Raw genomic sequence first — 27526 nt, 5'->3', positions numbered from 1 at the left:
CTTTAGAATTTTTTTATCTTGCAAAACTGAAACTTTATACTCATTGAACAACTGCGCCTTTCCTCTTCCCTGTAGATCAGGGCAACCACACCATTCATTCTATTTTCTGCTTCTAAGAGTCTGACTACTTTAGATGCCTCATATAAGTGGAATCAGGCAACATTTGTGTTTTCGTGAGTGGCTCATTTCACTTGCTTCACTTAGTATAATGTCCTCAAGGTTCATCCATGTTGTAGCATGTGACAGTATTTCCTTTTTTTAAAGGCTGAGTAATATTTCATTGTATATATATACCATTTTCAGTACTTATTAAAAAAAAATCTTTGTTGCTCTGTGATTTTATTTTGTTCTGTGATGATTTTCCCGATATAAAACATGAAGGGTGTTATATCATGGACATTGAAACCTTTCTAACTGAGTAAGTGTAAGATTTTAAGGAATGAAAATTTAATAGCTATTTCCCCTAGGTTTCCAAATGATCCCTTAGAAATAGAGCAAGTTTATAAAATAATTGTTAATCTTCCATAATGTAAGCTATTTTATAAGGCATTTAATATCACTTGTCTTTTAAGCAATACTACAAGAACACAAAAATAGAACCGTTTGACCTTTTCAGTTGAGAGCTATAAAGCTTTTTATTTAAGGAAATAAGGTTTTCAAGTGATTGTGATGTTGAACCACTTTATGCTCTTAATGGCTTTTTACACAACTCTTAAAGCAATTTGCAGAGAGGAACTATTCCCCTCTGAAATTCCAAAACAGAATATAAAACAACACAAACAGAAATAAAACAATAATAATGTTTTAACATTATGAAAGGATTATTGTGTTCCTTTTACCTTAATTGAAATAAGGAAGAAACAAAAAGGGTGTGGATCCTTTTGTGCTCAGAGCCTGGGAGCATGACCTTGTTCAAAACAACTGATCTGCTCTGCCAATTTCTCCAGGTGAGACTCAGGTAAGTCTAATTATCTGTTGCTGTCAGAGTGAAACTCAACTCCATGCTCAAAGTTGATCGTTTTTCAAAAACGGCACTCTGAAATAATTATCAGCCATGATAATAAGCATAATAATGAGAAAAGCACATAAACTATTGGAATGGATTTATTCATTAGCCCTTAAGAAAAGACATATCCCACCCCACCCTCATATATGTACTTTGCCCTTTTCAAGTTGTCTAAATATTCATTGGTTTCAGCACAGTTTACATTTACAAAAGCCCCTACTGGCTGCAGTGCTGAGAATAGGCTCAGCATATGCCTTTGTTGTGTGGTCCAGATAGCCTTGGGAAAGTGTCGATCCAACTGTGAGGCTGGGGCCGGGGAAGGGGAAGGTGGGGGAAGGTGGGGGAGGGGAGACTGGGGGAGGAGAAGCACATTCTATGGGGAAGGAGACAAAGGAGAGGGAGGCTGGAGGAGGGAGAATGGAAAACTAGGAAAGGGGGTTTGGGGAAATACAGGAAAGGAAGGGATGGGGCGACAGAAGGCGAGGATGAGGACGAGAGCGCGCACAACACAGAGAGCAAGAAAGAAAAAGGACATGGGAAATGGACAAAGTGGAAGGGGAGAGAAAACAGGAATTTTAAAAGCTTCGAATAAAAATCAATTCATCCTGAAGTATTCAGTGTTTTCACGAGGCAGTGAGACCGAAATAGGAAGGGGCCCTTTATTTTCTTAGGAATAGAACACAGACCGGAGATGGGAGAGGAATGGTAGAGAATTTTCCAAACAAAGAGAGAGCCTGTGGCCTCTCAAACTGTCCCCACCCCGAGCTAGCTGGTGTTCGCACTGCAGCCCCTGGCTTTCTCACAAAGTGGGGGAGCTCCATCCAGAGAGGGGGATCCAGGACAGAAGCCTGGTCTGTGTACCCTGCTGATGGCTGGAGAGTGAGACCGCAGAGTGGGGTTCAGGCCACAGCCTGGGGTGCAGGGTGGGTAGGAGTAACAAGGGTTAGAGAAGAGGGATCTTTTCTGGTGCGTGAGGGGGCCTGGTGCCGGGGAGTGGCTTGTCTCCAGAAGAGCCACCCCAAGACCTTGTTTAGCCTCATCTTTGCTGGGGAGGCACTGCAGGCTTTAGGGATGCAGGATCAGGAAATCTAGGCCTCCCCAGCTTCCTGCTGCGGTCTTCTCTGGACACGCATGTGAGGCCAGAGAGGAACAAACTAACCCACTTGAGCTTGTTTCCTCACTGCTTATGATGCATGGAAGGGGTGTACGGTACCACCTGGGGTTTACAGAAGCTCAGCAAATGGTCGCAGGGTGAGTGTGAAATATCCTGGGTGTGTGTTTTTGACAAATTAATCCACTCCTTCATTGCACACGTCCACTATGTCATAGGCATTATGAATACATCATTGCACAAACGAGATTATCCATCTCCCCCGCAGACATGTCAGTGTGCGTGTGGGGGGGGGGTGCAGGACACAGTAAACAAAAGAAATTAAGTTATATAGTAAACTTAAAGGGAATTTAGTGCTAGGAAGAACATACAGCCAACGAGGCAGATGAGGATGGGGGCGGTTTGCAATTTTACATAGGCTTGGAAGTAGGAAAGAGGTCAAGTGCTTCTTGTAGAGTTACCAAGTGGGGGTGGGGGAGGAGCCGCGGGTAGAGCTGCCCGCCGCCTGCTCCTTCCAGATACCGGGAGGTGGTGGGGGTGGGGTCTCACTGGGGCAGGTGAGACTAGGACGAGAGGGAGGAGTCACGCGCTTGTGATTGGATTAGTTCTCGATATCCCCGAATTCCCTCCAGCTTCTTAGTCCTGTTCTAACTCCCATTGCCCAGGCTTACAGGAAGGTGTTTGAAGGAGAGACAGGAGACTGAGCATCAAGCTTTCTTGGAAGAAACATCCGCACATGAAAGTTGAATTACAATAAAAATAACCATAGCGATAAATTCCCGACTTCAGTCATAAGGTGCACGATCATTTCGGCTGAAACACCAGCACTAATCACAAACGCCAGGTCCAGAAACCGCAACCCTGCGGAGGTCTGGGCGGGCCGCGCAGCCTCCCCTGGCGGCGGCCCCGGGACCGCGGGGAGCGCTGCGCGGCTCCCAGGCACAGCGCGCCTCGTGGTGACTCGCGCGCCTCCCGCGGGGCCCGCACGGGCGGGGCCGGGCCGGGGGTGGGACCGGGGTGGGCGTGGCCCGGGCTGGCCCCTCCCCCGTCGGGGTCCCGCGGGCGGGCGGGCGGAGCGCACCCGGCCGGGTTATAGAGGCGCGCGGAGGCGGGCGCGGCGCACACTGCTCGGGGCGCGCGGAGGAGCTGCCCACGTGTCTGCCCTGAGTCGAGCCCTGTGTTCCTCCCGCTCCTTGCGCCCCCTCGGTCCCCCTGGTGTTTGCCCCCCGCTCCCGGCCCGCGTGAGCGGAGCCCCGCGCAGTGCCCTGCGCTCAGGGGCCAACTTGGCCAAGCAACTCTGTCCCGAGAGCGGCGCTTGGGGGGACGGGGCACTGCGCATGCGGAGCTCCAAATTCAAACAGCTGTTTCCAGGGGCCCGAGGGCCGGCGACCCGGAGCCGCTCCGGCTAGGGGGCTCTCTGTGGCAGGCGGCCGCTCGGGAGCCATGGTGGACCGGGGCCCTCTGCTCACCTCGGCCATCATCTTCTACCTGGCCATCGGGGCGGCGATCTTCGAAGTGCTCGAGGAGCCGCACTGGAAGGAAGCCAAGAAAAATTACTACACACAGAAGCTGCATCTGCTGAAAGAGTTTCCATGCCTGGGCCAGGAGGGTCTGGACAAGATCCTGCAGGTGAGCCGCCGCCTGTACCCCAAAGACACCTGAAGCTGACTAGAGCTTTAGGGGTGCCGAAGGGAAGACCCTCACAGGTTTTGATGACTCTCAGTCCCCGTGGAAGATCCTGGGGGTGACGGGAGAGGGTGTCCCGTCATGAATCAGGCTTCCAGGGTCTGTCGCTCGCCCAACGGACAGGGGGTCTCCCATGCGCAGACACTCATTGGAGCCTAGTTTGCCCGGAGAGAACGTGGAGTCACTTCCATGGTGAACTCGGCCCCTCAGGGGCTCCGTGTGCGGGTGCCTCCCTCTTTGGAGGGAGGCTGTGGGGCGGATAAAGGCGTTTATCTTTCCTTGGAGACGCTCCCGGTCCGGGAGCCGAGCCTGGTGCCACCCCCTCTCGTCTCCACCTCCCCGCTCCTGGGGCAGTGCCGCGCCCGCCGGGCTTTTTTTCTTAATTTTTTTTTTTTTAAGGAATGTGAACCCGGCAGAGCTGCGGGAGGGTCCCCCAACCTGAGCCTGGGCAAAATCTCTCCACCCCCGCAGGGCCCCGGAGAAGGGTTAGGGGCTCTGTCCGGCCTGAACCCACGGGATGAGGGCTGGTGGCTGCAATGCTGGGGACACGCTCAGGCTTCCGGGAAGGCTTATCTTGAGGAGACATCCTCAAGGGCTTGCAGTTAAACTTTGCGAAAGTAGCAGGTTGCATAAACGAACAAAACCCGGATAGTCCCTTTTTGAGAGGGAAGGAGAGCCTGTGCGGAATTGGGATGGGTGGGAGGAGTTCCCTTGGTGCCAGCATTGGGAGCCGCTTATCTATCTGCAGGTGCCCATGCCCTATGGATGGCATTGACCTCACTTGGATAAACTGGGGCTGACCATCCTGGCTGGGACCTTGGGCCAATTTGGGACTGAGGCCCTCTACCCCAGTTTTTCAAAGGCTCAGCTTCAAGCATCCACACTTCTTGGCCTGCACTAATGTCCGCCTCCCACCCTCTACCCAGTGGAATGACCAGGACCTGGGTAAAAGTCCTAGATTCCAGGGGGGAAGTAGAGGTAGATTGTCCAAAGTGTTATGTGGCTCCTAGGGTGAAAGATGGCAGAAAGGAGTCTGTAAGAAACAACGTTTAATCTACAGCAGCTGTCCAATATTTCATGCCTATCTAGTTGTCTCTCATTTTCCAACCTCAGTTTCCCCATATGAGAAATGGGAACGAACCCCTCTTCATCCCTCTTTGACTGTTGTAAGGTTGAAAGTATTTGGAAAACATGAAGACAGCTTGCCAGCTGTAACCCCTTTTTGTCCTCAGATCTGTGGACATTCACACAGATGAGCATATAGGTGTTTCTTGGCAGCTGGGCATGCAGAGAATTGTCCTCTAAGGAGGCCAGCGGAAGGGGAGGTTTAGTCCAGCAAGGGCTCAGTGTTGGGTTTTAGTGGAGAGTCTCCTATCCTGTAGCAGTTTCCCGGGTGAGAGCGGGTGGGGAGGTGATTCTAGGGAGGGTGAGCTTCCGAAGGTCCTTGGATGGTTTAGCTGGTTTAGCGCTTAGTGACAGCAGTTCTGGGATGCTGTGCTTCCTTCTGGAGGGTGTCTCCCCTGCTGTGCGTGTTGTGGGGAGGGGGTCACTTTATGATTTCCCTTGAGGAAACAATTCCTCTGGAGAAGGAGTTTTTGTTTAGTTTGCTCCCCGGCTTTGTTTAGAGGGGGAAGAGGGCAGGCAGGGATGATAAAGCCTTGAGCTGCCCTCGAAGTGTATCCTTCTAAGCTGTTGCTCCGCCACTGCAGGGGAAGGAAGGAAAGAATTCAAGGCTAAATGTGGGAAAATAAACTTCAAAACACAAGGAGAAGGGAAAGAGGGGGGCTCCAGGGGTTAGGCAGCCGGGTGCAGCTGGTGGTAGTAGCTTTGGAGACTAGACAGCTTCCTTAAGGTATTTGAACAAACAAAATGCCTCTTTTAGGTCCTGCTAAATCTGTCAACAGTTACCCCCGCCCCACCCCCCAAGGTGCACAGGTAACTTTTAGAAAAAGGATTTGGGCATCAAGCCAGTCCTATCTGAAGAACGTTACAGATAAGTTCTTGAACAAGGACGGCTCTGTGCCCAACCCCAGCCAAAATCCTCAAACCATCCTCAACTGAGCGAGTCCCCTCCCTTTGTAGGAAAAACCCAAGAAATGAAAATGGACCAGTGGAAGCATTTGCTGGCGTCAGTTGTAATCTGCTGAAATCTGCCTGGCTCTGCTTTCTGATCTGTGACTTGGGGCACTGCCTTAGGCCTCCGGAAATTGGTTTAAGGAAAAATGAAAACTCAAAAAAATCTTCTTTCCCATCTGGCTGCTTGGGTATTTTCCACCTGGGGTTCTGTGTTTTAGCTGATTCTGACTCACCTTGCAATCCTAAAGGAGCCCCTCACTAGGACTTCCTGGGGTGGCAGCTGGGAGGGGCAAGGATTGTTGGAAGGGAGGTGGGTACAGTCTGGGTTGGGGGTTTTCTTACGCTTTCAGATGTATGAGAAAGGATGTTAACCCACCTTTCTTTCGAAACACTCCTGGACTTGTCACACAGGTGCTTCCTCTGCTGCTCATGGTGCGCTTGAACTGAGGTGCAGGCTGACTTTGAAGTGCTCAGTGCCCCGCCAACCTGGGGCCACGTGGTCGCCCTCTTTCCTGCCTTCAGAGCCATCTTGAGCCCTTTCTCTCAAACAGGACTTTTGGTGACCTGCTCTCCCAGCCTCTTCCTAAATTGTGGAGACTCCAGGAGGGAAGTTAGCATTTGCAGCACCCCTACTCTGTGTTGGGCATTGTGGGTGGTATGAGAGAGGGCACAGCCTGGTTTTGCCCTCTGGCTCGGCCAGTTACCTATCAGGCCATTGGACTTGACTTTGCTTCCCTGTCCTCATCTGCAAAATGAGGGTTTGGTGAGGCTGCAGTGAAGTGTCACAGAGACATCAGGCAAGATGTGTATAGGAAGGGAGCAGGTCTCCTGACCTTAGCATTTAGTGAGCACTCATCGAGAAGGCAACTTGCTAAGTGCTTTACCTACCTGCATTATTTCAGGTACTCTTTACAGTGCCCTGATATATTCAGATAGAGAAGTTAAAGTGACCACAGTGACACAGCGGGAGGCACAGCAGGTTCTAGGGAGACCTGGCAATCTGCCCCAGGAGTCTGCACCTTGGTGTACCTTTGCCCTCCTTCTCAGGCATGTGAAAACGTTGAATGTTGCTCTGTAAGTCAATTGGTTTGGCTAGACTCTGGTCTGGGAAATTCTATTTTCTCCTTCCCCTAGAACGGGCAACGGCATGCAAGTATGTCCCGTGTTGTTGCCTGGTTGGCCCGGCGCCTCCTCTGTTACTGAAGTGATACATCAGTCCACTCTCTGCACCTCTCACTTTGGAACCTCCCCACGCCCCCAAAAAGCAGAGGATTGGGTTGAAGGGGAGGAATGGGAGCCCTTCTCCATCTTCTGCCTCTGGTATGCAATGATGATAAACAGGAGGATTCGAGAGCTCACCCTGTGCCAGATGCTTTGAATAAGTACTTCACATACATTTTAATTTTAATTTGATTTTGAAGACCATCCCATGAATGAGGAAAATGAAAAGGAAAGAGGATGTAACTTGCTCAGGATCATACAGAACAGCGTCAGGTTTCAAGTCTGTCTTATTTCAGAGTACATGGGAATTAGTCAGCAAGCATTTATTAAGCACCCATTGTGTGTCAGGCACTGAGCAAGACCCCAGGGATACAGCAATTGGGCTGGGCTCAGAACTGCTGGGGAGGAGGATAAATAACCCCACTGGGAACAAGACAGTGGGATGTGGGCCACAACAGAGGTGTTCCAGAGGGTCTCTTAATGAGGGCCCCCTGTCCAGCCTGAAGGGTCAGGGAGGGCTGTCAGGAGATGACCTCCAGCCAGAGTGGGGTCTTGGAATTAGACAGTCCCAGCTGGGAAAAGGAGGGGGAAGAGGGCCCTAACAGGGTGGGGGACTGCCCTTTCTCCCAGCCTGGGGAGGGTGACTGGGATGCTGCCGCTCTGGAGAGCCCCATGTCTCCTGTGGGTGGGGTCTCCTGGGGTCACTCCAGATCCTGCCCTCCGCTCTGGCATCCCAGACCAAACTCTGGGTTTTCTGAGACTTGTCACATAGCTGAGCCATTCCTGGAAGCCTCTTGGATCCCACCGGCCCCCTCCCTCCTAAGTGCCAAAGCGCATTGTTGGATTCTACAGTTTTTCATGTGTACCTCCTTTCACTTTCTAGACCCTCTGAACTACGCTATGCATACTCCTGTCTGCAGTATTCAGGCCGATTCTAATTTTGAGGTTTTGACATCCTGTTATTAACAGCAGTCTTCCCCGAGTTTGAAAAATAGAACCCTGGAGTATGTGATGAAATTAAATCTGGGGTACACTGAATTTTAGGGGGAGCTGAGGGTTAATGTGAACACCTCCTTTGTTTGAAGTCTCCTTGGAAGTTGTGAAATGCCCTGGTCCACTTAACTGCCTTTGTAAAGGAGGGAACACAATAGATCCTTTGAGGCTCTTGGAGGCCTCCACATGACTAGTTCTGAGCTTGAGTTCTTGAGTCTAGGACTGCTAGAGTGGAAAGTGGGTAAGTTGGATTTTTGAGAGGAAATGGAAGAGGTCCCTTCCTGATGGCTCGTTTCTTATTTATGTTCCACTCAAAAGTTTAGGGCAGCAAAAACAAAAACAAAACCACCCTCAAACCGATAAGTCTGCCTTAGTTAACTGCTCTGGTTAGAGTTTAATTAAATCGCCTTGAGAGTTTTACTAGAGCCCTTGTGATGGTTACAAATGGCACAGTCATGGAGAATTATTGAGGATAGAAATCAGTAAGTGTGAGTCCAGGAATTTGAGGTTGCAGTGAGCTGTGATGGCATCACTGCACTCCAGCCTGGGCAACAGAGCAAGACCCTGTCTCTTAAAAAACAAAAAATTAGCAAGTGTTGAAAGGCTGCAGTGGGAGTGGGGGAGTCATACAGGAGGGACTGCAGGAAGGTGATGATTGTTGCTTCTAAGTATTTTCCTGGGGTTTTGCCCTATTTATAGTCTGGCGTTTAAAAGAAACACAATCCTCCGGTTTTGGATGCTGTGCTTGGCTGGCCCTGACCTCGGGCCAAAGGCTTTCATCTTTAGCTTGGCTGTTTGCTGTCAGATTGGGCTCAGCCTCTGAACTGTGTGTGGTTGGGGGATGGCGGAAGGGCAAGGCTTTGGGGAGCAGAGAGGCCAGGCTCCTGAGATGGAACCCCCTAAAGAGTCTGCAAATGCTGTATCTGAGTGGTGCAGCAAGAACTGATTGGCCCGAGCTGGGGTGATGCAGAGAAGTGCAGTAGGTGACCATAGGAAAGCACATGAAATAGGTTTCCTCCTTCCAATATTCCTTTAGGGAGTAGAAAAAGTGGAGGTGGATCTCTTTGGGATTTCATCGAGTCCGCCGAACGCTGGCAGAGGAGCTCTGGCATGCCCATCCTCCCCAAGGATTGCTCAACAGGGAGAGGGGACACACTGCCCTCAGTAGGGTTCTTTCTCCAAGTGCCACTGTAGAGACTTGGCTGTTGCTGAAAGAATGAGCATCCAGGCAGTATGTCTCATGGTTACAGGGAGTGGCCTCTGAGGGCACACCATAGTCTGCTTAGAACAGTGCTTGGCACACAGCAAGTGCTCATTGTTAGCTGCCATCACGACTACTCCTGGATAGCCCCTACCCTGCCATGGGGTGGTCCATGCACAGGTGTGGTGGGCGGCATCTACATGGTATTGCAAAGAATCAGGAAGATCTTCCTAGAGCAGAGGAAATGTTAACTGAATTATTTTTAAGGTTAAAAAACACATAAACTTAAAATTTACCATTTTAACCATTTAAAAAAATTTTTTTTTGAAAAACAGGGTCTTTCTCTGTCACCCAGGCTGGAATACAGTGGTGCAATCATAACTCAGTGCAACCTTGAACTCCTGGGCTCAAGCAATCCTCCTGCCTCAGACTCCCAAGTCTCTGGGCCTGTAGGCACGCACCATCACAGCTAGCTAATTTTTTTATTTTTATTTTTTGTAGAGATGGGGCCTTGCCTTATCGCCCAGGCTGGTCTCAAACTCCAGGCTTTAAGTGATTCTCCCACTTCGGCCTCCCAAAGTGCTGGAATTACAGTCTGAGCCACCTCACCTGGCTGTTTTAACCATTTTTAAATATACAGTTCAGTAGTGTTAAGTATATTTACAGTTGTGAAACAGATCTCCAGAACTTTTTTGCAAAACTGAAACTATACCCATTCAACAACTCTCCTTCTCCCGCTCCACCCAGCCTGTGGTAACCTCCATTCTACTTTCTGTTTCTGCGAATTTGGCTACTTTAGTTAGCTCATAAGTGAAATCATACAAGATGGCTTAGGGTGTGTAAAATGGTACAACCACTGTGGAAAACAGTATGGAGTTTTCTCAATTAAAAACAGAACTATTAAGCAACGTAGCGATCCCATTCCTGGGTATACATCAACCAAATTTTTAAAGAACTAGAAAAGAAGGGGGATGGTGGCTCTTTCTCGCCCCCAGCCCTTAGGGAGCTGTAATACTGCAGGATGGACCTGCTCAGCTGCAGCCTCGGGACAGGGGACAGGGAGGCGAGGTTACGTGGCGAAGCCCTTGTGGGTGAGCCGAGGAATTTGTACTCCATCAGATTTTTGTGATTTTCAAGTAAAGGAGTGAACATTTCAGAAAGTTTCTTCTTCCTTCACGGCCATTTGCAACTTAGAAGAAGTGTTATATTCTACTCTAAATGAACGGCGTTTCTGTGGGCTGCCCTTCACCCCGTGGGTGCTCTGATAAGGAAGCCTCCTCCTTTCTGCTGCTGATGTGATGGAGTGTGGGTTTTCTCAGAAAGCCCATAAAGCCTGTAGCCCCCAAAAGGCCCCCCCCTCAGGGAGGGAGACCCCAGCTTTCAATTAGGGCACCCCTCTTCTTACCATGTGCTCCTTGGGAGGTCCAGGGCTGGGTCCCTGCCCCAGCCAAATACATTCTCCCTCCCAGTTTGGTGACCTTCCCAGACTACCCCTTAGTTTCCCCTTTCTGTAGAATTAGGGGTGGCATGCTCCAGCCCCGCACACTTGCCTGAGGCCTCTAGGCTTTGGGAGAGTTTGCCCCAGTCCCCAAACCTCAGAGACCCGGGCAGGGGGTGGTGGGAGCACAGAAGGGGCCCTCCCTACTCGCTGTCATTTCTGCGTGTGGTGAAGCCTCAGGAATTGGGGGACTTTAGCCCTCAGGAGTTCAGTCTAGCTGAGGAGAGAGAATTGGTGAAATGAGAGGAAATACAGTCCGAAGTGCTCAGTGATGAGTTGCAGGTGGTGGAGGCTGGAGAGATGAGCAGAGGCTGGGGGGTCTGGGAGGATTCAGTTCCTGTTTCTTGATGGCTAAAGCAAAACCCCTTGGCCTTCGGGGGACCTGACTCAAAACAAAAAACAGCCCCTGTCCTCAAGGGGCCCCTAATCTGGAGGAAGAAGCAACATAGAAGCACTGTGGAGACAGATGAATTTTTACTTGTGGATTAGGAGAAGAAAGGCTTGCAGGATAAGTGGTGTGAGTAGCAGCCCTGTGAGCATTCTGTAGGTTGCCTCCCATGTGCCAGGTGTTGGGCTAGGACGTTACCTGTGTCTCCTTGAACCAGTCCTATGGGCTAGGGATTATGGCTACGCCCCCTGTACAGGAAACCAGAGACTAGGTGACTTGCCTAGGTCTACACTGCTAGGTAGAGAGTCAACCCTCCTTGCTGACTCAGAGCCTCCAATAGGTCTTGTCCATGAGTGGAGGTGGAGACAGGCCTGGGCAGGGAGGGAAGCTGAAACCTGCTAGCAGACACTTGGCCACAGGCTGTGTGAACTACCGATGTGCTTCACAGCATTGAATCTTCACAGCAGCCCTCTGCAGTAGGTGCCGTGCCCAGCACCACCTCACAGTGGAAGCAACAGAATGGACCACAGAGGTGAAATGACCTGTCCGAGGCCATACAGCTAGAAAGCAGAACAGGGATTTGAACCCAGAGCCCACACCCTGAGCCGTTCTGTTTTATGTTAGGCTACAGTGAAGGCACAGAGGTGAGAAAGAGCAGGGCATGCGTGATGTCCTCAGAATCTTAGGGTGCGTGGGGCTGAGGTTTCGGGATGCTGAGCTGTATGACTTTGAGAAGTCGTCTCATCTGTGGCATGAAACTGTAGTGCTTTGTCTTCCTCATGCCTGTGGAATCCATGTGTCTGGCACATGTAGCAGGTGCCTCGCCGTGTGTTACCTGCTGTTCCCGCGCTCCAGTTCTCTGGGCACCTGGACCTGACACCTCTCTGTAGGTGCCACTATGCGGTGAGCTCCTGATCTGGAGATGGCTGCTAGCGAGAATAAGAAAACCCATCAGGTTCCTCTAGTGGAATTTTCCATTTCCTGCAGATTGACCCCCAGGCTGCCCCCCAAAAGAGTTAATGGTCAACATCTGGAAGTATGGAAGGTTTACTTCTTCCTCTCTTCTTGCAGGGCTCTGTCTAGTCCTGGCTTGTCCCAGGCCTTGGTTAAACCTATTTTATGGAGAATTCCTGGGTCCAGATGGCCTCATGGGTATCCTCCCTGGACGGTGGTCACCCGGGATCTGGGATCAGAGTGCGGGCAGACACCACCCACTTCCCCTCTCATCTCTGATTAGCTTTGAAATGTGCGTTCTTTTTCCTCTTCTCCATCTAAATATTTGGATTTCCTGTTGAAATATTTAGGCAGGGCTGTGTACTTCTGGCTGTTGTCACCTCCCTTGCCCCGCTGTAGTCTGGCTGCAGCTGCTTAGCTGGGCCCCTCCTATGAGGGGGGATGCTTGTCCCCTGAGTCTGGGAGAGAAGCCACATAGGGCAGTGTGTGGCAGGATCCACTTTGCCCAGTGATGAAGCCTGGAGGTTGGCCCTGTGGGCTGCCAGGGACCTTGCTGGCCACATTAGGTGGGGAGTACACAGTAGGGACAGTAGTGCACAGTCTGTGCACCCGTGCTTGGGGCTAGGGATGAGAAACCTTCATCTGAACCCCCGTGTAGGGAAGAGCTGGTTCTAAAGTGGGTTCTAGTTCCTCCTGTGTACTGGTTTGTGCTGTGTGACGCTGGCCGGATTTTACCTCTCTGGACTCATCCGTTGCCTCGTTGGGCAGATGTTTGCTAAGCACGTACTGCGTGCCCAGGCCTGTTGGAGGACTGCTGCAAGAGAATGAAGCCCGGTCCTTGCTGCTTAGGCAATGTCTTCAGACCACGTACTGCGGAAACCAAGAGGGCAAGTGGAGGGGCTGGGGCAGGGAAATAACACCCCCCTGCCCCTTCCTTGTGGAAACTGTTGTTTAATCTTCAGAGCCTTCTGAGGGGGAGTGGGGGGGGACTGTTTGTAGGGGATGGCAGCACCTTTGGCAGGACCGGGGCCTGCACTGGGCTTTTTCACCCTTTGGCCCACTTCAGGGGGAGGAAGCAGAACTGTTTGCAGGGTGTTGCCAGTGGCACCTGGTGACACCACCCAGACCTGAGAAGCTTGCAGACACGCAGCACCGCGTGTGCCCCCAGGGATCTCTCCAGACCCGTTCATCTGAGTCCTTCTGTGACCTCTGTGGGCCTGGCTCTGGGAGGTCTGGCGGCCAGATGGATGCCATCCCGTTTGCTAGGTAGGAAAACGGAGGCCTGGTGAGGATTAAGCTGGGGACAGAACTCTCTAGAACCAAGTTCAGGTTAATCTAGCTGTGCCGCTTGCCCAAGTCCAGGCTACCTATGGGCCTTCTTCGCTGGGCTGTTTCTCACCTTACTTCTAATCCCTTTTAAAATTGTCTTTAAATCAGAAACCTCTTGGTGGGATTCTGGGGTACAGAGCGCTTTTCTACTTACACTGAACTCTTTGGCCTGCCTGATATCCTAACCTGCCCCAGCACACCCCTTCCGGTGATCTTGGGTGCCAGCTTCTCCACCCACTAGTGAGTTCTGGGATAGGAGGCAAAAGTTGAAATTGTCGTGAGCCCTAGGCTTAGAAAGGAGGATGTTTTTCTGGGCCGGTGAGAGCCTCGGGCAGAAAGGATCTGATGCCTCCCCCCTCCCCGGGGAGTTTCTCAGCACTGGACTCCGCTCGCCATCAGTCTGCGCCCCAGGAGCTGTTGGCCGGTTTCTCCAACCCCACCTTGGAGGTTGGCAGGGGGTAGCTCATGCTCTGGGCATCTCTCCTGGCAGCAAATCATAAAATGTGAGGCTGGAGGGGGCTTAGTGGTTATTTACTAGCCTCCAGCCTCCTGGAGCCATGGCCTAGACCTTGGGAGGTTATGTAACTTGCCCAGGTTGCTCTGCTCACCAGGCGTGGGGGAAGTACAATGGAGGAACAGTGAGAGTGAAGTGGGGCAATTAGAGGAGGCATCTGGGAAGCAGTGGCCCGGCCAGGAGGTCAGTGAAATGGTGACCGCCACACCTCTTAATAGGTCTCTGTCTGTGCCCCAGCAGTCAGGGTTCCTGATAGTCACATTGTGACCCCCTCACCCAGAAACGCTCTGGTGTCTCTTGCCCTAGGCTAAGCCCTTGCAGTGGCCCTGGGTAATTTGGACCCTGCTACTTGTGTGATCTTACCTCTTTCTGGACCCCCTACCCTTGTGCCAGTCAGCCTCAGTGTAGGTCCAGCACTTTGGAGGCCAACTCACAAGAGGGGAGAGGCATCTTACAACCCTGCACACTAATAGCAAGTTTCAGCTTTTACAAAGAACTTGAGGGTTATATCCACCAGCAACAGCAGTTACTCTGAGGGCAGTGGCAAGAGGGACGTATCAGGCACACAGAACAGTGATAACCTGAGCTGCCGTGGCCTACATCGTATCGACGTTCCAAGGGTGGTAAGAAATGGGGACCGTGGGGAACCTCTTTTTGCAGACAAGTCAACCGAGGCAGAGAGGTTAAATCACTGAGTCAAAGTCACACAGCTAGTCAGTGGCTTGAGCCCAGGCCCCCCAGTCCAGAGCCAGGGCTCTGCGGAATTGTCTCTTGTGGCTGCCTCAGTGCCTCGGCTATCGCCGGTCCTGCGGGTCTCACTAGGCTGCAGGCCCCTCCTGCTGAGACGGGGTTCTCAACATACCCCGATCACCCCAGCACAAGATGCCACGTGTATGTGCTTCCTGGCCCCTTTGCCACCTGAGCTCTGCTCTGTTCAGTCTTTTGGTTTCGATGTCAAAGTACTGCTGTTTCCTGACCACATTGACCATATATAGGTTTGTTTGCCATTTTGAGCGTGAAAAGTTTTAAAACAGGAAAAGCTGGGTTATATAAGTGGGTGCCACCACTCTGAGTTGGGGCTGTCAGCTCTGTCCCCCGCTCAGCCCCTCCCCTCCCCCGCAGCCCTACAGGCCCCTGCCCCGTGGCAGGTGTGTGGGTCTGAACACCCTGAGACCGAGACCCCCAGGAAAGAATCAAGGAGCTGGAGGGGAGGTGTAATTGCCTCTTAGTTTGGGTTTCTGTCTGCAACCCACATGACTTGCACCTCCCTGTCACTAAGGCCACACTGTGACATGTGCCCCCACTTGGCTTCCCCAGTGTTTGCCCCGAGCAGGACTCTGGTCTACACCTTGGGAGGGAACAGCTATAGTCTTTTCCTTTCCCCTGGGGTATAAGAGACACCTAGATGCTGCCTGCGTGTTTGGGGACAGATAGGTCATTTTGTAGCATACTGGGGACCCCAGGGCGGGCCCTTGATGGACGTTTATTTTGGCGTGAGTGCCCTTTGTGCCTAATGCTAGGTGCTTGCTGCTCCCATGCCCCCTGGTGCAGGTGGAGGTGGGCACCTGTTCACAGACTCTCTGGGGGAGAAAGAACACCAGCCCATACCTTCCCCATCACTCCTGTTCAAATAAAACTCACCTCCCGGACTGTGGAATGCATCCTGCCAGTGTTAGCTTTGGAAGGGTGCCTGCCCTTCTCAGCATCCCTGCCCTCTCTGCCACGGCGGGTGGGAGAGCCACCTCTCGCTGGGGGATAAATGCTGAGTGGGCTAGGTGGGGCGCACCAAGACAGTAGTGTCTTGTCAGCACCCCTCGGGCTAGCAGGAAAAGGGAGGGGTGTCCTGATTTACAGCTTTTCAACACCCTGCCTCCCCCATCTCCCAGACTCTAGCCCCAGCCCTGCAAGCCACCCGAACAAGTGGCCCAGTGAATTGTACCTGCCCATGGTTGGGGGGCACTAGAAGACAGAGGGTCCTGGGCAGGCTCAGCCAATGTGCTGTGTGACCAGAGCAGGTCACTGTGCCTCTCTGAGCCAAGCACTTGCTCACTAAGGCCAATGCTGTATGCCCAGTGCTAGCTTAAGGGTTGTGGGAATTAAGAGAAATACTGGACATCCCTGCTGCCTTTGAGGTTGATGAGGCCATAACGTGGGGGGAGGTGTCACCGTGCAGTGTTCATTGAGGATTAAATGGGGACAGGGTGTGTTGTGAGGGACTTCCGTGCTCCAAGGTAGAAAAGTCCCTGTAGGCTGGGGCTGTTCGGGGAGGCGACCCTGACCCTGGGCCTGGGGGTTGCCTTCCCTTGAGCCCCATCACTGTCTGGGCTGCCCCGCCCGTCAGAGCACGTAGCACTGAGGCTTTTGCCTTGTCTGCTCTCTTCTCTGCCCTCCCTCCCGCAGGCCCCCGACTTGTGCCCATTGGATCCCAAGCCCAGCACCAAGCGCGAGGGTAATTATTAATGAATGTCCTGAGCCGTGAAGCTCCATTTCTCTCTCCTTTGGCCTCTCCCAGCAGCCACCAAACCCAGAGGCCGCACCGACACAGGCTCCCTCTGCCCTTCGGGTGGGCCCAGCCCGGCCTGGAGACCTGGCTGCAGCCCCCACAGCCAGAGTCTCGCCTGGCCGCGTTCTCCCCCACGCAGCAAGCGCTCTGGCTGAGCACACCCGCTGCCCCTCGTCTGGGGACACTCTGTTTTCTGTTTGGACAGGTCGATAGGTTGTGGGCTGAGTGTGTGTCGGTATCTCCCTGGGAGTGTGTCTGTCTACACCCAGGTCAGCCTCCCAGGGCCAGGGCAACTTCAGAGTCACAGGGGGCACTTTGGCGTCTTGTTCTAGGAGGCTCCCATCTCTACCAAGCATGCTGGCGATTCAGAGCTCACACAACTCAGTTTTGACACAGCCTCTCTCTTTGGAATGCTCCGGTACTGAGAACTGCTGCCTGTGATCAAATCTCCACCTACCCTGCAGTGGGGTCATCGAGTACACGTCTTAAAATGTCCCCGAGACGCCAGGCTTCCTGAAGCCGGTTTCCTCTCTGTGTACACACTCTTCCCCACGTTGCACACACACAACTTAATCGGTGCCAGTTGATCAAATTGGTGGGCTCTGGCCACGGGCATGGGAGACCCTTGAACAGACTGGAACAGGGACCCCTAATACATGAGCTACCCGGGCAGAGTTGGGGGGTGGCTTCCCAGTGCGTCCGTCCATTTGGTGTTTCTCAAAGAGGGTCTGAGGTGTGAGCCAGACTTAAAGTTGTACAAAGAAGACACGACGGGGAGGGGGTGAGGAAAGCAGGGAGACACACTTTGAGGAGTGTGGTTCTCTGTGTTAGCACTGAGTCATCGAAACTCAATTTAAAAACTGAACCCAGGCTGTGCTGAGTTGGGGAGACAGGATTATTGATGACTTATTTCTCTGCCTCCCACATTTTCTGTAATATGGTTGTATTGCTTTTATAATTCAATTTTCTTTTTCAGGTATAAAATATATGCATATGCCTTTAGCCACTTCCACACTGGTTATTTTTAGTGCATGAGGTCCTCAGACACGATATGGTTTTAACAGCGCGTACTCTGAGCACTGGGGTCACGTCTGTCTGCTCACCAAGCAGTGCACAGATGGACCTTTGTATCTGTGGGTTCCATGGGACTGACCTTGGGGCTGAGCACTGAGGATTTGGGTGCCCAGAACGGGTCCTGGAATGAGTCCCACGAGGGTATCGAGGCCCAACTGAATTGTGGTCCCAGAGTGGTAGCTTTCGGGGCAGCAGTGCCTTGGAGCACTTGGCGGTGAAGGGTCTCAGGCGAGAGAAACCAGGTGGGCCTTTGGTCTGTGCACCAAGTCTGAGAATGTACACCAGGCCTGACGGTCGCCAAGAAGAGAATGTGGCTTCTTGATAGAGGCCTGGCAGGGCCGGGGAAGCCCACCCAGCTGTACCCAGCCCTGATCAGTGCCCTGCACAAGCCGACCGGTGCCAGAGCAATGTCCTCCAGAGGCCCATGGACAAGTGCCATCTTGGCTGCAGGGTGCACCCAGCGCTGCCAAGTCCCAGAAGGTCTAAGAAGCTGTGCCCTGGCTTTCAGATAACAGAAAACACGAGCACCAGTGAGAGTGGAAAGAGCCCAGGACCACGTGTGTAATTCAGAGGCAGGAACATGCTGTGGACAGTGGCCTCAAAGCTTGGGTCGACCTGAGGGTCCGGGGGAGGCAGACCCTGCCCAGGGGCAGATTTGGGTAGGACGTGTGCCATGTTGTCTCTGTTCCAGTGTGGTGTGCACTACCCACATGCCGCTGTGCAATTTTATTTTTCCAACTTGATCTTGCTAATTATTGTGGCTGCTTAATTTTAAACTAAAATGGATAAAAATTAAATTTTAGTTCCTCAAGCACTGGCCACATTTCAAGTGCCACGTAGCCACATGGGACCGCACAGATATGGAGCAATTTTATCATGGCGGAGAGTTCTGTTGGACAGCGCTAGAGGATTGGGTTGGTGTCTGTTGAGATTTCTAAATGCCACTTGGCTTGTCTCTGCACTTGGTCAGCTTTCATTTCTGCTTTGGTCCTACCCACCAGAGAACCTGTAAGCACCACCAAGGTGAGTGCTCCCCCAGTCCAGCTGACAGAACCTGCGAGACTGCCTTGCCTCGTCAGTCCAAGCAAACGAACGACAGTCAGCAGTGGCACCATTTGAGTTGGGACCAGGTTGTAGAGAGAGGTTCTGACTTACTGCTCGTGGTCTCCAGATTCCTTCCAGTTGCCTGCTTCAGCCCAGCCCCTCAGCCCACTCACTCTGCAGGGAAGCCTGTTCCTGATGGTTCACAATGTACGCTGGACTCTACCAGCTAAGTGGATATTTCTCCCCTTTGGGACAAGGATTATGAACGTATCTTCCCACCACAAATCTAGGAAGAATGGGTGGCTGAAATTTGCAGGAGTTTTCCAGGTTATTTGTAGGGCCCATGGTGGGGGTCCTGGGCCAGGAAAGGTAGAAGACCCCAGAGTGGGGGTAGAGGAGAGCGAGCAGGGGTGGGTACAGTTTTTAGGGTGGGTGGGGCATCTGACAGGGAGATTGCTCTAATCCTAGTTGGTTCACATCTTTTGAGCCTTAGTTTCCCCATCAGTATTTGGGCTTCTTGCCCTGCTTTGTGCCCTGTTGTTTGTACTTGAAAGGGGCATGACGTGAGCCCCGGGGGCTGTCCTGGCCTTACTGTTGGTTTGCCCACTGCTTCCTCTGGCTGTTTCTGCTGTCCTGTAGTTTTTCCCCATCCACCTGTCTGTCTCCATTAGACTACAGGGTCCTCCTGGGCAGGGCCTGTCATGCACTTCTTTGTTGTGACCAATGTCTGGACACAGGGCTGGTGCTCAGCAAATACTTAATGAATTGATTGACCCTGCTTCGAGCTGCGTTGAGCAAGGGAAGTTTGTCTATGACTCTGGTTGGGTGGGTTGCACTATGCATGGGTAGTGGGGGCTGGTGGGCACAGCTACATTTTTGTCACTTCAAAGAGGGGAATGGCCCAGGGGGCCCTGGGGAAGTGAAGGTTAGGAAAACCCCTTGTTCTCCCATCTTGCCCTCTTGTCCCCCCACTCTTCCTGAGAAGTGACCAGCAGCCCTATTTTATACGTGGGGAGAGGGATTTGAAGAGGGCAGCTGTGTCTGGAAGTCCACTGCTTGGTCAGTTGTCTAGCCCTCAGCGGCCCAGGACAAAGGCTCTGCTTCAACAGACTTGAGGATAGATGGTCCTCCCTGGGCCAGCCCATGAAGTGGCTGTCCCTGCTACCACTCACCAGAAACTGGGCCCCACAGGGGACAGGGGACAGCCATGTAAGGAATGGGTGCCACTCCCCTGCCTGACCCTCAGGTGACTTGGAGACCTCGTGCATTACTTTCCCTTCTTTCAGCATCCTCCAGCCGCATGCAACACACGCCCGCCCCCAACAGCCCTGGATATGTGTAACTAGAAGTTCATGAATCAGGAGCGGCTCTAACTTGCTTGTGTGCCAGGCTTCATGCTCTCCATCCAGCCTTTTGATCCATAACCTTGAGAACTGGTGGGGAGGTGGCATCTTCCCATTTTACAGATGAAGAAACTGAGGTCATGACTTGTTGGGCTAGGGAGTCGCCAATACCGTGCAGGCCTTTCTGTCCAACATCCTTTCGCTCCACTGAGAAGGCTGAGGGGCTTGCCGGAGCCTGAGCGAGTGTCAGGGGTTAAACAGGCTTGTCTGTGCTTAAAACCCTAGCCCTGCTGGAGGGAGAAAGCATGTCGGTGCGTCTGAGGCACGGCCCGCGTTCCTTGTCTCTCGTGTTTCGCAATGGGACTGTGTCTTAGAGTCAAGAGTTTCCATTTCCTGCTGCCCGGCCTGTCCCTGGTCCTGGGCCCCAGGTTAGCGGGGTAGGAAGTTTTTCCATCCCCCACCCCAGCCCTCACCTAGCCCGGCCTGTCTGTGCTAGGAGGGCCTGGTGGTATTTTTCCATACCTTCAGCACAAAACAGCTCTGTTTCTTAACCCCAGTCACATCCCACGCCCAGCTGGCTGGGGCTGGAGGTGGGCGGGGGGCCATCCGTGCAAGAGGCAGGAGAGGCAGTGCCAGCTGTGCCCGGTCGGCCCTCTGCTTCCTGACGTACCTGGGCAACGAGGGGAGAGCTGGGCGAGGTCGGGGTCACCAGCTACAGATATTAGGCTCACCCTCCTTTTCACAGTCCTTGGGGATCCTCTTTGTGCCACATCTTGTGACCTCCCAATGGAGCCGTGGCAGCCAGTGCCCCTGGCAGAACCAGCGTGTTCTGAGATCTGTCAGAGAGTCCGGACTTTAAGGGGCAAAGCTCCCCCTGCCTCTTGCCCAGTGTTTCAAGGTCGTCGAGCTTTGAGGTCTTGGCTGTTGTCTCTGTGACTCAGTGTTCTGGTGGGGTTTGAGTCTGGGATTTGGGAGCCATGGAAGCAGAAAGCCCCCCCACCTCGCCAAGAGTACCATCCATCCCAAGATGTCTATGCTGGTTTGCCGGTAGTTCCTTGTACAATTTATTCCAGAAAGGATGGAGGCCAGCTGTTGTCTGGCTCCAGCCGGAGACTGAACCAAAGGAAATGGGCTTGGACTGCAGCCGGAGGGATTTAGGTTAGAGTCAGACAATAAGGAAGGATTTGGGGACAGGTGGTTGGCTCTCAAGAGGCTCCTGCAGGGAGCTCTGTGGGGAAGGATGGGGACAAGATCGCTGGGAGGCCACAGGTGGATGAAAAGACCAGCTCCGTGGCCAGGCTCCGTGGGGCCGGGCCTGGGTGGAAAGGGGCGGCTTGTACCAAACAGGCAAGGAGTGGAGAAGCACAGGATTAACACCAACTCCTGGTTCCCCAGGCCTTTCTTTTTTAATTAGTGGAGAGGCTTACAGCTTAACCACTTGGTCATCTTAAACAAATTATATTTAATGATAAACGGGTAGGCTTAATAGTCCCTTATCGTCAGAACTGCAGCCCTCAAGGACAGGCAGTTACTTATTACCTCGTGGCCAGCCACAGGCAAGGGAGAAGGGACAGGAGGGAAGAGCAGGTGGGAGGCCCCTGGGTTGGGGGGGTTGCCAGGTTGTCTGGGGCATTCTGAGGGGCAAGGGGTAGAGTCGTGTCACCCCCCAACCCTTTTCAAGGGTACAGATGTAACCTGGAGGGATGACAGTGGCAGGGTCAGGAGGAGGCTTCCTCCGGGGAGGTAGGAGTCTGGGGTCCAGGGCAGGCAGACATGTCCCGGGGAACAGGACTGGCAGCCAGGGCACAGGAGCTTCATGGGTCAGAGCGTCCTGCCTCCCACTGCGGGGAGAGAGCAGGGAAGCGGTGGCATGCGCGGAGAGGTCCCCAGCCAGTGGGCGTCCCACCTCCTGGACGTCCCCCGCCTGCCCCGCTCCGCACCCACCTGCCTCCTTCCTCTGGAATCCTGATGGTTCCAAAGTCCACAGGGGAGCTGACTCACCAGGGCAAGGACCTCTGGGGGCTTTGGCCTTGCAGACGGGTGGGGTCGGGAAGAGGCACTGGAAACAGTCATCAACCCGTGCTGCGCCCGCACCTGCCAGGGCTCCCCGCCTCATCCAGTGGGACCAGAGCCCACATAAAACACAGCACTGGGACCCGCCGTGTCCCAGAGGCACGTGTCTTGGAGATGCATTCATTTAGGCAAATATTGAGCACCTCTAGGGCTAGGTTCTGTTGTGGGATTAAGGGATGAGTGAAGTCTCTGCCTTCGGAGCTCATTGTCTGTTTGGGGCAGATAAATGTACCTAATGGAATGTCAGGTGGCGGTGAGCACCCTGGGCTGGGGGCTGGGGAGTGTGGGGTGTTTGCTGTTTCAGGTGCTGTGGCCTCTTTGAGGACAGTGAGCCGGGGAAGGCACCTGGCACAGGGGCGTGAGAGCTGCAAACCGCGGGGACTGTCCCAGGCACCAGTCTTCCAGGTGGTGGTGGACAGAGGGAGGACACTGCCATCGACGCTGGCCCGCTCCTGCAGCTCTGAGGCTGTGTGCAGCGGGTACAAGCCCTCAGAATGGAGGGTCCTGCCCGGGCCCCTGGCTCTATACAGAAGCAGCAACACTCAGTGTTCGCTTTTCTTCCCAGCGCTCATTTCTGGAACATGCCCTGGGTGCCCAGCACCAAGCCGTGCGTCACTTCTCATACTCTGCACCCCAACCCAATGAAGCCGTGGTACCCCTATTTTCCACATACGGAAAGTTAAGCTCAAAGAGGTGACAAGATGTGCCCCAGGCAACCCACTAGTAGATGCGCCATCAGGATTTGAACCCAGGTGTGTCTGCTCCAAAGCCAGGGCCTTTTGCCTCTGCCCTTGTGTTGTTCCCAGAGGGCTCCAAACTTGACTTTCATGATGTCGAGTAGACTGGCCATCCCAGCTGGTGTGCCCAGTGCAGGCCTGGGCCCAGGGGGACAGGCAGCGGGTCGGCACACGGCAGGCACCCGGGCACCAGTGAACCACGTCTCCCTCAGGTCATCAGCCTGTGCTGCGTGGATGGTGAGTCAGCAGTTCCTGTGACCTCCCTTGTGGTCCAAGGGATGTTTTTAGAAACCTCAAGTGGCCAGTGACTTCCTGTGGTTGCTCCTTGCACCCTACCCCAGAGGTGGGGGGAATCTAAGAGGCATCCCCAGGGGCGTGGGGTAGGGAGCACGGGCTTGCGCTCACCCTGCATGGTACGGGCAGGTGAGACCTGCAGGCGTGACCCTATAGCCGTTTACGGCACTCGGTGGCCTCTGTGCACCTGCCTGCTCTGCTGTGGCTGGCGTCGCCCGGCCCGGTCCCGGGGAGGGGACGGTGGTCGGGCTGTTCTGTGGGCGGGGTCCTCAGCTGAGAGTTAGGGCCTCTGGCAGGTCTGCTCTGTGCTGTCACCAGCTTGCTGTGTGGCTTCACCATGTCACTTGCCCTCTCTGCAGATTCCTCGTCTACAGAATAGGAATAGTAGCGTCCTTTGCCTGGTTTCCCTTCAGGGCCCCGTGTCTCAGTTGAGGTTGTGGTGGAGGGGCAGGGGCGTGCTAGATGGTGCGTGATGCGTGTGGGGCTCGGGGGAGGGAGGTGCTGACTCAGGCTCTCCTAACCGTGTCCTGGAGGAGGGAGCTGGGCCAGGAGCCGGATTCAATGCGGGGGCCTCTCCTCAGAGCTTGCTAAGCCACGCTTGGGAGGAAGGCCTTGCTCCTTGGTGCCCACACCCTCGTGGCGGAAGGAGGAGAGCTGCTCTGTGCTGCTGGACAGACTCAAGGGGCCCCGCCCGGCTGAAACCATTTCCTGTGCCCCTCTCCCACTGTTGGCCCACTAGTTGGGAGACACCTCTTGGCCTCAGTCGGGGCAGAGAGCTGTCAGACAACCCCAGTTCTGGGTTCTGGGAACAGGGAAGGGGACAAAGTCACAAACCCAGGCCCCAGATAGGTCATGGACACCAGCACAGGACCGTGGACCAGGTCACAGCCACCCTGGGGTAGGCAGTGGTTGTGAATTGGGGGGTAGAGAAGCCACACGTGGATGAAGGATGTCCCTCTTGTCACTTAAGCCTCACTGGACATCCTGCCTGCCCTGCGTCCTTCAGAAGATGAGAAGATGACGTGGGGGTAGATTTTGAGAACATGGCTCCAGGGGGTCATCTGGTGTGTGTGTTTGGGAGGGAGGGGGCTCTTCCTGCTTCCCGGGGTCAGTTCTCAGGCAGACTCGGTGCGGTGGGGCTGGGGAGGGGCCCTTGAGGTCCCCTGTGTCTGCACTGCCGGGGATTTCCACACAGCCCGTGGGCTCAGCCCTCCAGGTGCCTGAGAACGTGTGCTGACTCCCATCCTGAGCGCAGGCCCCACCGGGCCTCACTGTTTGCTTTAGCCGAGCCTGTGGCCCTGCAGGTCAGCCAGTCCCCGCAGAGCTCTGCCCTGGGCTCGTTCTCACGGGAGGGGCACCTGGCTGCTAAGGGGGGGTTACTGTCCCGGCCTGAGAACAATGGGGGCAGGGTCACCTGCCTTGTTTTCTTTGTCCCTCCCTGTGAAAGTCGGAAACCCAGAGGTGTCTGCTGAAAACCTGCTCCCATATGGCACGGGCTTGCCCCCGTGTGTGTGAGACCTCGCCGTGCTGCTGAGAGATGGCTCAGGCGGGCGGGCAGGGGAAGCCCAGAGGTGGACGGGAGGACAGTTGAGCACAGGGCTGCCGAGCGCTGACTCCAGGGGTGGGGCTCAACTGGGTCCCTGACAAGGAAGGAGAGTGGTTTGGGTCTAAGACAGTGGTTTTGAAACTTGGCTGAACATAATGTTAGAATCACCGTCCCAGCCCCAGACTATTTCTCTTGGAACTGGGGGGGTAAGACCCGGGCATCAGTATTTTTCCAAGCTCCCCTGATAATCTCAACACGCAGTCCAGGTTAAGAAGCAGAATGAGGACCCCTAACGTGTGCAACGAGGGCCGGGGTAGCGTGCCGCTGTCCCCCCTGCCCAGCAGGGATGCTTGGGGTTTAGCCTAGGTGTGACCAGCACTGCAGGGCCGCCATGGGCCATCTGGCTGGCTGCTTGCTCCCCGGGCTGAGGGACAGCAGGTTGGCACTGGGCACGTTACTTCAGGGACCCAAGAGGAGTTAACCTGCGGCGGGATCCAGGGGGAACAGAAAGCAGGCTCGAATGAGCCCAGGAGTGGGGCTCTTGACATGGGAGCCTGTCTTGCTGGGTGCTCGGAAGGAGCTGGGGCGGGTGGGCCAGTGTGCCAGGTCCTGGGAATGCAGTTGCATTTCTTGAGTGTGCTATGGAGGAGAAGGGCTGGGGAGAGGTGCTGGGCCGGGCCCAGAAGTCATGGTTCTGGGCAGAGGAAAATGTGAATTTTAGGGAGGTGTCACCTGCCCAGGCGGGGGGGACCCCAGCAGTCACAGTCTACCCTCATTTTACGGAGAAGGAGGTAGGCAGAGAAGTCAGAGGTAGTCCCGGTAGAACTGAGCCGAGCCCGGGTCTTCAGGCCCCACACGGACATCCTGGCGCCCCAGTCCCCGGCAGCTGCTGTAGCTGCCTTCCTCCTTCTAGATACTTCACGTAGGTATAGGAGCAACTCTGAGAACGCAGATAAGCAAAGGAGAAGTTAATGAAGTCCCTTTTGCAACAGCCCGTCTCTGGTCTCAGGGAAGACAGGGTGCGTCACTGCTTCCAGTCTCAGCTTCTGCTCCTTCCTAGGGAGAGACAGAGCCCAGGTGAGCGGGGCCTGCGGCTGGTGCAGGTGTCGGGGTGGCACTGCTGGGCCGTCGCCAATACCTTGCTTGTAAACTACGCTGCCCTCCGAGCCACACCCTGGTCACCTGGCCTGAGGTGAGAGGGCAGCAGGGAAAATACCAGGAATTCCTTCTCCCTGCCAGGCACACACCCTCCTTAGACAGGACGATGGAAGGCCCGAGCCCGGCACCCCCATCACCCTCCACTAAGGCAGCCGCTGCACAGCAGATTCACTGCTGGAACTTTGTAAGAGCCATGCCCAGGTCAAGAGAATACCTGTGGGTGGGGCCCAGGCGTAGTATTTATTTAAATTCCAAGATGGTTCCAATGCCAGTCCAACCTGGGCAGAGAACCACGATGCCTATGTGGCATCCAAGCCTCAGTTTCCTCATCTGAAAGCAGTCCCAGCTCCCCTCCCCCCACCCCCCAGTTAACTATAAGGGAATAGTTTGAGGAGTTGGGTCATTCTGGGATGGAGATTGGAAGGGAGTGGTGACAATTGAGAGCTTGGCCACTGGAGTTTCCAGTTCTCGAATCTGTCTTGGGAATAAGAGGGTTAACAGGTGGACGCGTTGTCCCGAAGGGCTGTCCTGTCATCTGGGCAGACAACTGCCCGCCAGCCGCTCCCGCCCACTCCCACTCCCACTCCCGTTTCTCGAGCTTCATGGGAGATGAGCACCGTCCCCTCCTCCCTTTATCTGTTCCTAACTTCCCTGGCGTTATAAAATTTGAAAACCATTGTATTAAAGAAACCCAAACTGCAAATATTTGCCTAAAAAGTGCCTGAGATAGGTTTACTCATTTCCTTCTGCCTGTCCTGCTGCGAGCCCCCCACTGGGCTCCCCACACAGGGGCTCCTCGCTGAAGACCAGGCGGACAGACAGACCGGAGACACGGAGGGCCAGGGCTGGGAGGAGTTGGACGCATGTGCGGAGATGCCGCCTCCTGTCTGCGCCTGGCCTGTGTCACCTGGGGGGGGGCAGTGGTGGCATTTCCTTCCCCCAGCAGCCTGCCCAACTTGCTTGGCTGGCTGGGAAACTGGTCAGGGTGGCTGGGGAGCCTCTGGGGTCAGCAGTCAGGCATCGTGGGTGTGTCCATTTCCCCTGCCCCTGACTCCAGCTGTCGGGTGGACAGCGGGTACCTGTGGAGCCGCAGTCCCCGTCCCTTCTCCCCTGTGCCTTGAGGGAGCCAATTCGTCAGGCTGGGAATGTTCAGTTTTCTCTGTTAAAACAGGAAGTGGTGGGAAGAGGTGGCAGGTGTGAGGAAGGTTGGGGACAGTGTCTCCTGTTGTCACTCAGTCCTGTCCTCCAGGCACAGGACTGTAAACCCCTAGCCCTTCTCCACCCCTGCCCAGGGCATGCCAGTCCGTCTGGTTTAGCCTCAGGGACTAGCGGTCTTTGCTCCTGGGTCTCAAATCACCACACGGTCTGGAGTGACAACACTGATTACAGGTGTGTTTGCCCAGTGCTTACCCAGAGACCTGCTGCTGGCAGTAGAGACACCCCCTCTGATTCAAACCCTGATCGGTCCCACCTTTTCCACGAGCGCAGGTCTGCACCTGTGGCGTCCTAGAGCTCAACCTGAGCCACGGTGGCCTTGCTGTACCTGGGATTGACTGAGTGTCCTCACAGAGGAGGGGCTTTAAGGTTTCAGTAAGGAAAGTACCCAGCTGGAAGCAAAGTTTCAATCCATGCTGACTGTTCTATTCCTCCTCCTGCTCTCAGCACATCCACTGGCTTGGTGGAGAGTTTCCGGAGGGGACAGGCCTCCCTTCCTGCAGGAAGGACAATCCAGCCATCCAGGGACCTCTCCCAGCACCACTGCTGCCTGCTCTGCTGT

General features: G+C 54.2%; 1 protein-coding gene across 2 annotated transcripts in view; it reads left to right on the top strand.

The window, feature by feature from the left end:
- The first annotated feature begins 3212 nt into the window (after window positions 1-3212).
- Window positions 3213-27526, top strand: part of KCNK5 (potassium two pore domain channel subfamily K member 5) — a 36423-nt gene continuing 12109 nt past the window's right edge. The window contains exons 1-2 of one of the 2 annotated variants that reach the window (XM_045543624.1): window positions 3660-3746; window positions 16378-16426. Coding sequence is in view for 1 of the 2 variants with exons in the window: in XM_045543623.1 (XP_045399579.1) it covers window positions 3561-3746 (186 nt within the window). In the remaining variant the exon portion in view is untranslated. Of the gene's footprint in view, window positions 3747-16377; window positions 16427-27526 lie in introns of both variants that reach the window. The other variant, XM_045543623.1, reaches the window with a different exon arrangement.

This window comes from Lemur catta, chromosome 2 (assembly GCF_020740605.2).
Source record: "Lemur catta isolate mLemCat1 chromosome 2, mLemCat1.pri, whole genome shotgun sequence".
In the NCBI taxonomy this organism is placed as follows: Eukaryota; Metazoa; Chordata; class Mammalia; order Primates; family Lemuridae; genus Lemur; species Lemur catta.
This window is presented reverse-complemented; position numbering and strand designations above follow the sequence as displayed.